This window comes from Balaenoptera borealis (assembly GCF_965194805.1).
Source record: "Balaenoptera borealis genome assembly, chromosome: 3".
In the NCBI taxonomy this organism is placed as follows: domain Eukaryota; kingdom Metazoa; phylum Chordata; class Mammalia; order Artiodactyla; family Balaenopteridae; genus Balaenoptera; species Balaenoptera borealis.
Window position 1 is genome coordinate 105,112,991 of NC_138866.1, and position 15,836 is coordinate 105,128,826.

General features: G+C 34.5%; 1 protein-coding gene across 16 annotated transcripts in view; it reads right to left on the reverse strand.

The window, feature by feature from the left end:
* Positions 1-594: 594 nt before the first annotated feature.
* The window catches only part of ZNF280D (zinc finger protein 280D), a 130,724-nt gene continuing 115,482 nt past the window's right edge, over positions 595-15,836 (reverse strand). For 4 of the 16 annotated variants that reach the window (XR_014243403.1, XR_014243404.1, XR_014243415.1 and 1 more), the window contains 2 exons: positions 12,619-13,307; positions 595-11,348 (listed from right to left, as the gene is read on the reverse strand). Coding sequence is in view for 2 of the 16 variants with exons in the window: in XM_082388081.1 (XP_082244207.1) it covers positions 12,683-13,307 (625 nt within the window). In the remaining 14 variants the exon portion in view is untranslated. Of the gene's footprint in view, positions 11,349-11,404; positions 15,761-15,836 lie in introns of those variants that run through there. The other 12 variants (XR_014243405.1, XR_014243406.1, XR_014243407.1 and 9 more) reach the window with 12 other exon arrangements.

Genomic DNA, 15,836 nt, shown 5'->3' on the forward strand with positions numbered 1-15,836 from the left:
GCATGGGCCTCTCACTATCGCGGCCTCTCTTGTTGCGGAGCACAGGCTCCAGACGCGCAGGCTCAGTAGTTGTGGCTCATGGGCCTAGTTGCTCCGCGGCATGTGGGATCTTCCCAGACCAGGGCTTGAACCCGTGTCCCCTGCATTAGCAGGCAGATTCTCAACCACTGCACCACCAGGGAAGCCCCTGAGTCTGCATTTCTGACTGGCAGTAGTGGATTAGAACTGACTGACTAGCAGAGGTTACCGTTAGAAAAGGGTATGTGGTCTCAAGTGGAATCTAAAAGTATTTTTAGTTCCTGTTTGGGGAAAGGGTAAATATAATTAACTTTAAACTTAAAAAAATTAAGGATATATGGTATAATTCTTAGGTTACCCAATAAAAAGATTTTTTAAAAATAGAATATAGAACATATAACTTCCAAAACCAGTAGAATAAAAAAAAAATGTGAAAAAGGATACTTCAAAAGAAGACAATAAGATAAAAAAATAAAGCAATAGCAACAGAAATATGTTTTCTAGAAATAGAAAAATTGATCAGTACCATAAATGCAGTAGACTTAATGCTATAAATAAAAGACGAAGATTATCTGATTGATTTTTTAAATAAATTTATTTATTTAATTCATTTATTTAGGCTGCGTTGGGTCTTCATTGTTGCGCGCGGGCTTTGTCTAGTTGCAGCAAGCGGGGGCTACTCTTTGTTGTGGTGCACGGGCTTCTCATTGTGGTGGCTTCTCTTTGTTGCGGAGCACGGACTCTAGGCACGTGGGCTTCAGTATATGTGGCATGCAGGCTCAGTAGTTGTGGCTTGTGGGCTCTAGAGAACAGGCTCAGTAGGTGTGGCGCACAGGCTTAGTTGCTCTGCGGCATGTGGGATCTTCCTGGAACCAGGGCTCAAACCTGAGTTCCCTGCATTGGCAGGAGGATTCTTAACCACTGTGCCACCAGGGAAGTCCCTGAATTTTAATAACATAATTTTATGCTACAGAAAGTATAATAGTGGGAAAATAAATATTAAAAATATACTAACCAAAAGAAAGTTTGTATAGCTGTATCAAACAAAATACAGGCACACCTCAGAGACAGTGCAAGTTCAGTTCAACATCACTGCAATAAAGTGAGTCACATGAATTTTTTGGTTTCCTAGTGAATATAAAAGTTATGTTTACATTATACTGTAGTCTATTAAGTGTGCAATAATAGCATTATGCCTAAAAAATGTACGTACATTAATTAAAAAATACTTTATTGCTAAAAGATGCTAACCATCAACTGAGGCTTCAGTGAGCTGTGTAGTAACACCAAAGATCATGGTCACACATCACCATAACAATGTAACAGTAATGAAAAAGTTTGAAATACTGTGAGAATTACCAAAATGTGACACAGAGACATGAAATGAGCAAATGCTGCTGGAAAAATGGTGCCAATTTCCTTGATGCAGGGTTGCCACAAACCTTCAGTTTGTTAAAAATGCAGTATCTGTGAAGTGCAATAACGCAAAGCACAATAAAACAAGCTATGCCTGTAAATTGTAAGTATTACTAGAGATATAGAGGGTCACTACATAATAAGGCTCAAGTCACCAGGAAAATAAACTAAGCTTGTAGGCATATAATCTCAAAGCAAAAGTTGATAAAATTACAGCTTATATACAAATCCATTATCAGAGTCAGATTTTAAAATATTTCTCTCAGTAACTGATAGATCAAGGGAAAAAAAATTTAGTAAAGCTATAGATGATTTGAGCAACATAGTTAAGTAATTTGATCTCAGGTGTCTACCTTCTGCCCCAAAGACTTCTTTTAGCATTTCTTGTAACGTGGGTCTCCTGGTGGTACATTTTCACAGGCTTTGCCTTTGGTTGAAAAGCATTTTTGCTGGGAATACAGTTCTAGGTTTACAGGGTTTGTTTTTTTTTTCCAGTACTTTTAAGGAATTCTGATGTCATCCTTATTTTTGTTCCTCTGTATGTCATTGTTTTTTTTATCTGGTTGCTTAAAATTCTTAAATTTTTTCTCTTTATTACTGGTTTTAAGCAATTTGATTATGTTGTCTTTGTGAGTCTTCTTCATGTATCATGTATCATCAAATCCCTTGCGGCTTGTTGAGCTTCTTGGATCTGGGGGTTTAGAGTTTTCAAGTTTAGAAAATATTAGGCCTCTTGACGTCCCACGGCTCACTAAATAGTTTCTATTGCTGTGTCTTCAAATTCTGTGATCTTTTCTTCCGCTATGTCTGCTCTGCCATTAATTCCATCAGCATAATTTTTATCCCAGACATTGTAGTTTCCATCTCTAAAGCTTAATTTGGGTCTTTTTAACATCCTCTTAACTTTTTGAAGATAGTTATATGATATGTTTTAATATCCTGTCCCAATTCTGACATCTGTTTCAGTTCTGGGTCAGTTTTGACTGGCTGTTTTTCTCATTATGGTCATGTTTTCCTGCCTCTTTGTATGCCTGGTAATCTTTAACTGGATGTCAGACACTATGAGTTTTACCTTTGTGGGTGCTAGATATATTTGTATCCCTATATATCTTCTTGAATTTTGTTCTGGGATACAGTACACTTGTATGTAAATTATTGAACCCTTTCAGGTCTTGCTTTTATGATTTGTTAGTTGGGTAAAGAGCAGGGCTCAGCCTAGGGCTAATTACTCCCATAGTAACAACTTCCTGAGTTCTCTACCCAGTGCTCCATGAATTATAATTTTTTTTTTCATTCCATCTGGTAGGAATATGCACTGTTTCTGTACCCCCCCTAATCCTTTCAGATTGTCCTTTCTCTAGCCCTGGGTAGTTGCTGAATACTACAAATCTCTCTGCGCAGCTCTCTCCTCTTTGGGACTTGGCCCTATGAACTCGAACTCCCTGGGTTTCTCCAGACTCTCAGCTCTGTCTCCTCAACCTAGGGAATCTCCCAGTTTTTGTCTCAGTTTCCTTTCCCTGTGTTAAAGCTTGGAAGCTCTCAAAGAAGTAAGCTGAGGTAATCATAAGGCTCACCTAATTTGTTTTCTCTCACGGATCACTGTCTTTCCTGATATCACTGTCTTGAAAACCAGTTTCATGTTGCTTTGTTTGTTTCAGAGGGGAGGGTTAAATCCAGTCCTTATTACTACAAGTTGGTCAGAAGTGAAAGTTCTAAAACTATGTTTTAAATTATGCAATAAAACAATTTTTAAAAATCCTTAGGGGGACTAATATAAAATTACTGTGCAATAGGATAATAGTAAAAGATAGGAAATGCTGAGATAGATCTAAAAAGGTTAGAAAATTCTAATAGGTCCTCAGGCACAGGCATGAAAAGATTTTCACAATGTTACTAAGTTTATCAGTTAGGATAGGTTAGAATTATGTTATGGTAACCACCCTCAAATATCAATTACTAAAATCAAAAAGGTTTATTTCTTACTCATTTTAAAAGTCCACTGCAAACTGGGAAGGTGATTCTTCTCTTCATCACAGTTACTCAAATGACAGAGCAACCACCAACTCAAACGTTGCCAATAAACAAATTAGAGGAAAGACAGGCATCTAGAGAGTCTCAAATTGGCAATTCAATTCTCCAGTTCAGAAGTGGAGCCCACAATTCACAGGCCAGACCCAGAAAGATGGCACCACCCAACCATAAGGGAAGTGTAATCCTGCTATGTGTCTGGTTCTCTAGAGAGAACTACTGTAACTACAAGGTGAAGAGCCCTAATGACTATCACAGAGCACGCTTCTGGTCAGCAGTTATTCAGTGTATCCTCCTTCTTATAGCCAAAACACACTCCTTCTCTTCGAAGGAGAGATAACTCAACAGTACCATTAAATCAACGGCATCAAGCTCAAAGTTCAGTATCTCTTGCTAGTCTCTAAATCAGGGGATAGTATGCACTAGTCTCCTCTAGATTGGTTATCCTATGAATTAAAAAGCTGTCCTCTACACACACAAGGTTGAGACAGAGATAGAAAAACTGTAAATAAACACTCCTATCCTGAAGGAGAAAGATGGGAAACACTCAGTCACTGGTCCAAAACAATTCTCTGCTACAAGGACACTACTCTGGTGGTGCAAAAATTCCTTGATGAGAACCTGACTCTGCTTGCTGGAAGGGGATCTCTAATCAATTGCTGTCCAAAGTTATTGATCCCACCATCCAGGAGGTCCTTCCTTTTTTCTTTATCCTTCTTGACCACAGAGGTAGACATTGGGGAATATGTTTTATTTGGGGACCAAGCAACTTTCTCTGTCTGCTACCCCGTGTAGAAAGTTGGGGGCCCAAGGGTCATTTTGAGTTGATCAGTCATAAACTTTTAGTCCAGGCTCATGGTTTGACAGTTCAACTTTCTCAAAATGTTTGCTTTTTATTTATCTGACTGCAGTCAGCAGTGAGCCAATACTCACACCCACAAATTTAAAGAAGTGCTCCCCCCAGCTCCTCTTTACACTTGACTGGAGTACCCTGAGCCCATCAGGCACTGGTAGAAGACTGACGTTTTAGCAACTGTTTCCTAAGCCATTTTATATATCTGAACAAATTACTGGGCATTGGTATTTCCAATTCCTGACAGGTATTAATATTTAGGATGTGGGAATGAGAAATGAAAACTTCTGGGAATTCTCAGGTATCCCCAAATTACACAGAATTGTCATTCTATATTTTTCATAGCACCATACTTAATATATTTAAAATAGTTATGAGTGACCAAAATAAATACTGAATCATTTTTCTGTGATAGTTATACTAAATGTTCCAGATATTTTCTGTTAAAAAAGACATAATAATAAATGTTTATTAACATGAATCAATGTATTGGGACAAGATTATATACTTCAATACCATTATATCTACCTGACATTGATATTTGATAACAGAAAACATTAAATAAAGGAAACTAACAAAAATGCCAATAAAAATCATTTGTTAAATTGGAAGCACTACAAATATTTGTTTAAAAGTTTTTCTTAAAATGCAATCTATCATACTAAGTGAAGTAAGTCAGACAGAGAAAGACAAATATCATATGATATCGATCATATGTGGAATCTAATTTTAAAAAATGATACAAATGAACTTATTTACAAAACAGAAACAGACTCACCAATTTTGAAAACAAACCTATGGTTACCAAAGGGGAAATGTCGGGGGGAGGGATAAATTAGGAGTTTGGGATTAACATACACACACTACTATATATAAGATAGATAACCAACAAGGACCTACTGTATAGCACAGGGAACTACACTCAATATTCTATAATAACCTATATAGGTGAAGAATCTGAAAAAAAGAATGAATATATGTATATGTATAACTGAATCACTTTGCTGTACACCTGAAACTAACACAACATTGTAAATCAACTATACTTCAATAAAATTTTTTAAAAAGAAATCTAAAAAGATACAACACATTAATTGCCCTATCTGATAGTCTTTATCTTTATTTTATAACAACTATTCCAGACATAGAAATTCTTCTTTCATTTTTGCATCGATATTAGTGAAGTTGCTAGGGACTGTCCAAAAACATCTTCAAGTTGGTGTTAGGTTACATGTTACTTCATAGAAGCTCTTTTCCTTTCTTAATGATAAAAAATATTTTGTCTGCTAGCCCAGATTTTGGTCTTATTGTTGCAATTGATAGTGCTTTTGCTAATTTAGACTTTAGATCAGTTTCTGATCTCATTTCAGAATGTTCCACAACATTTACTTCTTTTCTTTGCATTTATTGTTTAAGTATTTGTAAAGAATAGCACCCTTTGGCAAATAATCATACACTGGGAAGTGCCAATAAATTTATTTGGTAGTTACTTGACTAATGTTACATTTGGCTCTCCTCTCAAAAGTAAAAACACCACACAGAATCACAAGTCAAAATTGATAATTTATGGAATTATTTTGCTTCCACAACATGTTATTTTTGGAAGACCATTGATGGGATTTGTATAAAGTATCCTATGAATATAAACTTACTAATTTTTATTTTACTTGCAAGAATGACTCACCATTAGCAGCAGACAGGGGTATGAATACACATTTATACCATGGCAATAGCTACAAGTATGACTGAGTGATCAGACTATGACCACTTCTCTTCTGTGGACTCCTATTGTGGTTCCTGGAAATGTTGACTTTACTCTTGGACTCCACCTGTCAGCATTCCCTAGTCTTACTTTTGAGCTTGACTTCAGAGGATTCCTGCAAACCAGTAATGGCTCTAACTTCATTACTTAGCTTTAATTCTCATAGGAAAGTTACAATACTTTTTCCTGTTTCATCGATTTCTTGACTGATTTGTCTTGAAATTCAGAAAAATATGTGTTTCCCAAGAAATGCCGTGAAGGAATTTACACATAGAAGAAACACTTCGGGGCCTCTCTTTAATCTAATTAATTGGTATGATGGCCATATTCATAATTTAATTAAGTTTTCTTGCTTAGGCCTTCTCCTTTTACTGGTTGGGGGTGAGAAGTTTAGCCTTTTCCAACCCTGCAAGTATCTGGATTTGTGGACTTTTTCTATTCTCTTTTGTTCCCACTTTCAATCTTACCATTTCTCATCTGAGTTCACTTCTTTCTCAGAGTAAGTTGTCAAATGCAGCCAATATAGTAACCAAAACATGCTATTAACATTTTGTTAGTCAAACTCTTCCAATAGAGATACAAGTTCATTACGTACACCATTTGTCTTTCAGCTATTACAGTCAAGTTTACCAAATCTCTCACCATAGCAGAATGTGGATCACCTCATGTAGCCTTGCCATCTGCCACCTAAGCCAATGCAATACACTGGTGTAATGTAGCTCAGCTGTGTTTCTTCTAATGGCAGCAATCCACTTTCAGGATTAATTCCTACATCAGTAGGGAGAGACTTAGTTATGCTGTAGAACAAAAATTCTCTAACTGCAGTAGCTTAAAATAAAAATGCTATTTCTCCTTCATGCTATATGTGTATCTAAATAAACAGGAAGGCTCTTTTCATAGTCCCTCAGGAACCAAGCCTGATATAGCAATCACCATCTGAATAGTAAAAATGTTACCATGCTTGAGGGAAAAGAGGGTTCTAAAGAGTCTCACATTAACAACTAAATCCTCGAAACCAGAAGTCACTTTCACTCACAACTCACTGGCCAGAAACTAGTCATATGGCCACACACTAGAAATATTTGGTGAATAGCAGGAATGAAAATCTACATTAGGCTAAAAACAAGCTGACTTTGAAGAATCAAAGAAAAAAATCTAGGTGAATAAACTCTTAACTCCTACAAGTTAATGCTGGACCAAGAAGCTTTCTGTAAGTACTATGGTATGATAATTAAAATAAGTATGGGTTTCTATTTTTCAATTTAAAAACTGAATACTCTTCAATCTAATAAATTATACACTTTAGAATTTTAGTACAGGTAAATAAAATATGGACCAAAATTTATGGAATAAGAGCTTCACTGCAGTGTCTATAATAGTGAAAATAAAAGAACAGTTATAAAGTTATGATTATACCCATACAAAAATATAGGGCAGGGGTTGGCAAACTTTTTCTTGAAGTGCCAGATTGTAAATCCTTGAGACTTACGGACCATACGGCCTCTGTCATGTACAACTGTGCTGTTGTAGTGCAAAAGCTACAACAGACAATATATAAACAAATGACATGGCTGTTTTCTAATAAAATTTTGTTTACAAAAAAAGGTAGCCAACTGTGGGTCATAGTTTGCTAGCCCCTGATATAGAGCAATTAAAATCAAGTTTTTAAGGCAGTGCGTAAATGCTTAAAATATTTTGAAAGCTTAAAACTACAGTTTATAATTACCAAATTCTCCACAAATGGCAAGTTTTACTTTAGTATTTAAGAGGGAAAATTCATCTTAAAAAAGAGGTTGAATTGGGTGAGTAATGTAGTCAGTTTTTCTGTTCTGTTTTTAGAAAAGTCAAATGACCCTAGATGTACCTGAAATATTTCTGTAAACCGAAATCCAAGGTCACTTCTGTGATCAGCAGTTATTCAGGCCATTAATATCTGCAGCTACAGCTTCATTTATAGCTTGGTCCAAAAATCTCCATAATGATGACCCACTGTGTCATCAAAGAAGACTAAATTATGCATAGTATATTCTTTTAAATAACAAAAGTGATTTTATAATACTTTTAAAAAGCAATTAAAAGTTACCTTTAGCTAACTGTAAAAGTAATTTCACCCAGGACACCTCATCCCTCGATGATGTTACAGATGCTGCTACAGATGTGTTTAATTCCGTACAAGATGATCCAAGTGAAGTATCTTTGAGTTTATAGATTTTGAGATGAAAATTAAACATTACCATGACTTTAAAAAAATCTATTTGACTATTCATTTTGTGTACATGGATTGGCAGATATGCCTCATTAGTAAACAATATTTTTAAAATAATCATTTCTCTTTTAATGCTTAGACATAGGTAAATTGTGTTTTATTTTTAGCTGAAAAAACAAGTCTTAGTGTTATAGTAATCTAGTAAAAATGAAACACTTGCAATTCTTTTTAGTGCCTGTATACATACAAAAGTCCTAATTCACTGAAGTCAGTACAAGTGAGTGATCCTGGAGTAACAAGTTTGATGGAACAAAAATGATCATATCAACCATAATTTTAAAATGACATTACAGAAGCCTAAAAAAATGTAATGATGTCAAAACATTTATAATTATTATATAAAGTGTATCTTTAAATCACATGCTGTCTTTCCTGTTAATAGAATATTCACTAACCCCTCCTCTTGAGGTAAAATTCCTCAATTCCTATTAGTAAAAGAGATCAGTAGGTCCTCTTCTTTAGGTTAAGAGGTCCTCCATTCCATATGCATATAATCACTGTAGGAATAATAAATAAAACTGTAATTAGTACCATCAATGGAAGGGTTATTTGCAAAAACTGATATATTTTTAAAAGGGACATTCAGTATAAATGCTAGGAACTATAGATGTGGTAGAAAACACTAACTTCAGAATCAGATCAAATTACGTTCAAATCTTGGCTTTGTAACCTTAGACAAGTAATTGCCCAGATATCTTTTTACTTATAGCTGAAACAAGGTGACTCATATCTTGTCAGTTCCTTTTAAAAAATGTTTAGAATAGTTCTTTAAAAATTTATAGGGTGAAAAAAATTACAATTTCCTTCCTAAAACATTGGAGAGATACAAAGGGGAAAAAATAACATAAATAAATATGGCATTCAGATTTTCAACGTAAATTAAAAGTGTATCCACAAAATGAACGTTTCTTAACGTCACTGAACTGCACATGTAATCAATCATAATTCTGTTGTTAGGTAACAGGAGACTATAATACAGTAAGGCACCTTGGTAGTTAGTTCTTAGGCAAAGAGTCACTTGAGTGCATCACTGGCTTTCATAGTCAATCAAGAAAGTCTAAGTGCTTGTTGTGTATTGGTTTGTTATGATTTCAAATCCACTTGTTTATGACTTAAGTGAAGTTGTTTTGATCTACAGGTAAATTTGTTTACACTAAGGAAGCTGTGCCAGGATGATGTCATCAACATCTGCTGTTGTTGATAAGCATTCAGCAGCTCAGCCATTAAGGGGTGCCGCTGGGGAGGATAATCAATACGAACATATGGAAGAGAGCTATCGAGTGATGGACACTTAAACTTTAAATACCGAGAATTTATGAGGACTTACCGAGAGTGTTTAGTCTGGGCAAGGCTACTCTTTGCTGACTTACATAGCTCTGTGAAGATCTTGAGACACTTGCTCCTGCCATGGCCAGGCCACTCTTGGTCCTCAGCAGTGTTAAACTGTGCAGCAGTCTCAGGAAGAGAAGGGACATCTGTTCCTGCCTTGGCAAGGCTACTCCTGGTAGGCAGTGGTGTAAGTCATGTAATGGTCCCTGGAGTCATAACATTTGGAACAGCCCAGCTTGCTTACCGACACCGGTACTGTCACCCCCTAGCTACGTGCCCCAGCAGCAAGAGACCTACGCTGGCAGCTGATACCCAGCTTTTAGTTGGAAGGACTGACTCTACAGACAACCAATTCCTGGAAAGGTACACCTCAACTAAATTTGGACTTTCTTTCATCTCCTCTTTGCCTGGAACAACAGTGTAATCAATCTATTATTAGTTTGGAGTATGTTATTTCTTTATTAGCTTATTAACAGACATTATCCTGTATGGTATCGGCTTGCGAAATATTATTTTTATAAATTATAATTCTCACAGTGAACTGGTGTTAAATAAGTTATTGGCAAAGAAAATCTCAGTCCCTGAGCACAATTTGCCCAGACAAAACAGCACTCTAAAGCAGGTGGTGGCAAACTACAGTCCACTGGCCAAATCCAACCAACATTCTGTTTTTGTAAATAAAGTTTTATTGGAACACAAACAGGCTACCATTTACATATTGTCTATAGGTGCTCTTAAGCTATAAGGAAGAGTTGGATAATTGTGACCACACAGTCCACAATTATTCACTATCTGGCTCTACAGAGAAAAAGTTTGCTGACCACTGTGCTAAAGCACTGCTACTCAAAGGTTTGGTTTGCATACCTGAATTGTTTGTTCCTGATCAGAAATGAGATAGGAGATTATGTGAAAACAGAAACCAACTATGTTAGCAAGTACAATGTTTATTTCAACTATTTTTTTGTTTTCATTGCTAGACTTTCTCAATGAAGGATTTATAGTCTGGTACAAGTTCCTTTTCTCACAGTGGATAGGTATAAACTATTCATTGATCAGGTACTTTCAGTACCACTACTGTAAGTATGTAGGGGCAGGAGAAGGAACTACTCAAAGCTCACAAGGGACTACAGTGTCACTTAGAGACTTATTTTGGTACAGTGCTCTAGGTTTTTGAAGCATTAGGTGACAGCCTTGGCAACTAATTGAATGAGATTCAGAAAATGGTCCTTACACAGATTTTTTTCTTCCCCTTACTCCAAAAGTCTTCTCTGCTATAGATTTATGTTTCAACAAGGTGAAGGATGACAGTTAATAAGTTCCTCTATCCCATCTTTTCTTGGGAGCAGGAAAGATAAAAATATTTGCCCCCACCCTCAAAAATATTCAAGAAAATAAGTCAATAAAATATTTTGCCTATTTAGCCTCTTTAATTTACTGAGCAGATAGAAAACTATAATATTAAATTATAATTCTCTTGAAGTAGAAGAATTTATAAAGCAAATCAATTCTCTGTAAATACTAGCAGTTCTTCCCCCTGTACTTTGTCTCAATTTAAAATAAATCATGCATCAATTGAAGAATACGGAATAAAATCTACCACTAACTTTAACATGAAATTTCCTTGAGCAATATACAATTTCTAGAGGCGCCAAAGGTAATCCGACTCAAGCAGCTTTCTGAAAAATAAAATTATTCAGGGACAGATTTTTATTGCAAATATTTACTCAAAAACTACTATATACAGCAGAATTTTAATAGCCATTTTAAACATTTAACATTCAGTGAAACAAAATTTAAGAATTCAAAGCACATTTTAAGAAGTAAAAATGTAGCATTTTAAATAAAAGTTTATTAGTACTTCAAAGCAAACTACTGTTACTCATATTATTCATTTCTATATCTATTATTTTCTATATGATAAAAAACTGAAAAAATCAATTTAGCAGCCATCTTATGGATAAATTAGGCTAAATAACCCAAACCAATTTTTTACATCCTGCTTTAGGTCCCATTTGAATTTTCTATTTTACAATTACAGAAGAAGTCACTTAAACATGGCTGAATTCATGCCAGGACATGTTTTCAGTTTACTGCTTTACAATATCTACATTAATCCATACTTTGGTTTGGTTTCCAGACCATTTTTATGGGTCTATTTCTAAAGAAGATCATTAAAACAATATTAAGAGCATAATAGCTACAGGAGTTTCAACAATGGGTTTCTACTTTATACAACTAGTACATCAAGGGATTTCTGCACAGCTTACACACTGACAAAAAGCACAAATATAAATTTTTATTTTAATAATTTCACTTTCACTGAAAGTTTAATTAAGGTAAGCTTACAGCCTGGCAGGCTAACACTTGTATGGAGGTACACAGATTCAAATATTCTGTTTACATGCTTCTGGCAGTCTGGAATGTTATATTATATCCAAAATTAAGTTTATGTTCATCCAAATTCTCATTAGATCAACTAATTTAGCATTCTAAACATGCTCCATTTACCAGTATCATACTCAAAATGAAGCCTTCATTAACAAAGCCAATCGGCCATTATTTTAAATCAATTATTCCCAAAAGGTATGTGGTTTCCAAATCTCTTCCTTTAAGTTAATTGAAAAGGATGTACAGGTAATAAAGACTTTTAGTTTAGAACTGATGGAAATTTCAAAAGCTTTATTAGTATAATATTCTAATATTCAATTCATATTGACCACCAAGTTCCATAACCTCGAAAACTGCTAAATGAGACTTTTTCATTGCAAACTTAACTTTCATTAAAATCTTACTCATGTCTTAAAAACTTCTTGGAAATTCATACTAATCATGCTATTAATGATGAACTGATTTAATAACCTAGGTTGAATATACAGGTAAAGTGTATGAATGACCTCCCTCACATTTTTCTATGTCTGCACTCTGCAACAGCACCACTGAGCTCACCTGATAGCACTGTTCCAAATGCTCTTATCGTTGGTACACTAAAACTTAGAATGCCTAATTAATTTCAACTTCTTTCTTTTTCATCTGCCAGGTCTCCTGTTGTCTCTGTTGTGCTAAGGCTATTTTCTCCAGGAACGTCATCTGTTTGATCAGACACTACTTCATCAGTCTTGGCTGAAGGATCACCACTACCTTTCTGAAGAATCTCTGTGGCTTCAAACTCAAGCACTTCTGATGGAGTCAAAGGTTCCAAATGAATACTGCCTTGCTCACTAACATCAGAACTAACAGATTCAGGTTCATCTCTTTTTCTCAAAAACTGATCAATGCTAACATCACCAGATGTTAACTGCAAATCCTTAATATTCTTCGAAGAAAATCTAGCTTCACTGGCATTGCAATCTTCAGTCTGATCACATGCAATGAGGTTTTCTGAACTTTGGCACCTCTTCAACTCTGTTTCCTGACAAATGTGCTCTATTTGTTTTTCCTTTTCCACCTTATCTGCATCAATAATTGAATCATAACTGAAGATATTCTTTGAGCCAGTTTCCTGGTCTTCAAGACAGGTATCATTTTCTTTATCTGAACCTGATACACCTTCTTCACTTTTTGTTGTTGATGAGCCTTCAAATAAATGCACATCACATCCATTTTTTATTTCCTCTGAAGAAGCTTCATCTTGTTTACTGAAAAAATAAAGCTATTTATTATCTATTTCTTCATAATACAATGTATTTGAACACTATCAAAATAAAGACATTCTCTAAAAAATTTAAAAAAAGGCACACTTGCCCACCAAAAAAAAAAAAAAAAAAGAAAAAAATTGAGGTCCCCGGTCTTTGCCATGATGTTACAATTTAGGAGGTGGCCATGTTCTTGGGCAACAGAGTGAGAAACTCCATAGTCACATATTAAAAGGAATCCTGAGGAGTCTATTCACTGGTTTTAGTCCTGGTTATCATTATTTTTATCTGTTCATACCCTTGCTTATTTTTAGTTAAAATGTGAGTGTGCTTATTAATTCGTAAGAGTAATTTAAATAAGGAATGAATAGATGTGGAAAAAACCCTATTTCTCTTTTATGATTTATATGTCCTCTTGGGCTTAGAGTGTTTTCCCTATGCAAAATCAACTAAGCATTCACAAACATTTCACTGATTTTTTAACAGCCTAATTTATAAAAACATAAACACATGCCTAAAAAATATGTAAATATAAAACATGCATACATATATGCTTATGTGTATACCTGTCTCTGTGTTTACTCTTACCCTGGTGTGTTAACAGAAACTATTTAGTGAATATAGTTCCCTATGTTATATAGTAGGACCTTGTTGTTTATCTATTTTATATATAGTAGTGTGTATATGTTAATCCCAAACTCCTAATTTATCCCTCCTCCACCCTTTCCCCTTTGGTAACCATAAGGTTTGTCTTCTATGTCTGTGAGTCTTAGAAACAGGAGATTTCTAAGAGGCTCTCCAGTCCCTTATGTAGATGTAACAATGCTTATTTTAACAAAAAGAAATTTAATGATTACATTTATATTAGTTCTTACATTAATCCACCTGGAATTTAGACTTTTTCCTAATGAACTGCCAAATATCAAAGCAATGTTATCAGATAGTCATTTATTATTTACTAAATTATATTTAAAAGGCTGTTTCTCTGCTATTTATTTTGTTGATGTGTCTTTTGACTATTACAGGCCAATACCACCCAGTTTTAACAATTAGAAATTAACATTGTACTTTATTATCTAATAGGGCAAATCACCTACATTATACTACTCTTCTCCCTAAATTAATAGTTTGAAAAAGTAAAAGATAATTGTACAAGGATGCTCATTAAAACAATGTTTAAAATAGTGAATACAGAAACAACCTAATATCTAACACAGCTGTGATTTTTAAAATTATGGTATTAATAAGTAGAAAAATATGAATCTTACGTTAAACACCACTAGTTTCCAAATCAAATCCAATTTGGATTTTCAACTAAATGTTCATTAACCATAAACTAATTTGGGAAATGACCTATCATGTAAGTTACTAATATATTACTTTCTATCTCAGTAAGTTTTTTCTTCGAAATCTTCTAAATAGATGCTGCACTTTTCTCATCTTGTTATTACTGTGAATTTTATCCATTATATTTTGTAATCACATGTTATTGGTATATCGTAAAGATTCTGAATTTTACACCAAGCTGCCTTAATTAATACCCTGATTAATTTCAATCATTCTTAGCTCATTTTCTTGGATCTTACAGGTCAATTACATCATCTGCAAAAAATTATAATATTTCTCTCATTTAAATTTGTAAAATTCTTATTTTTGTTCAGATCTTATTGAACTAACTATAATTTACAGAAAATGTTAAAAAATATGGATGTGACTAGTCTACTTTTTCTAAATCCTTATTTGAATTTTTGTTAACTTTCCCCAACCAGAATTCTAGGAAAAATGCTAGGTGAAGAAAGGGCTAGATAATTTTTCTTTTCTTTTCTTTTTCTATGTGGACTATTTTTAAAGTCTTTATTGAATTTGTTACAACATTGCTTCTGTTCTATGTTTTGTTTTTTTGGCCTTGAGGCATGTAGGATTCTAGCTGCCCAACCAGGGATTGAACCCACACACCCCCACCCCACCCCCTGCGTTGGAAGGCGAAGTCTCAATCACTGGGCCATCAAGGAAGTCCCAGGGCTAGATAATTTTTCTAGTGACGTCTAAGAAACATCTTCAAAAGGTCTTACTCCATAATTTTCTTTTTGGAGGCAATAGATTAATTAATCTCATCAGGTTAACAAGCAGCCTACTACAAAACACACAGCATAAAGATAGAAATGGGGAAAGTACTTAATCTAAAAGACAAAATCACCTTTAGCTGGAATAAAGTTCTAATTAGAATGTTGGATTTTCTTTTGCTAAAAAAAAAATTGTGAAATCTTTTGTGTTCTGCAGTGTTCTACTCAAGCATTAAATTTTTAAAAACCAATCCCTGAATTTTGAACCTTTTATGTTGAGATTCCCACCAAAGAAGTAGCTTTACAGCTTTTTGAAAATACTTAAAAAATAAGATATTAAAATTACCTATTTGCAAGAATCGTCACCATCTTATAACCTGTAGCATCTTGTAACTATTTTCATTTAATAGAGGCAATTAAAATCTGTTAACATTTTACTTACTTTTAAGTACTTTTAAAAAATTTAACA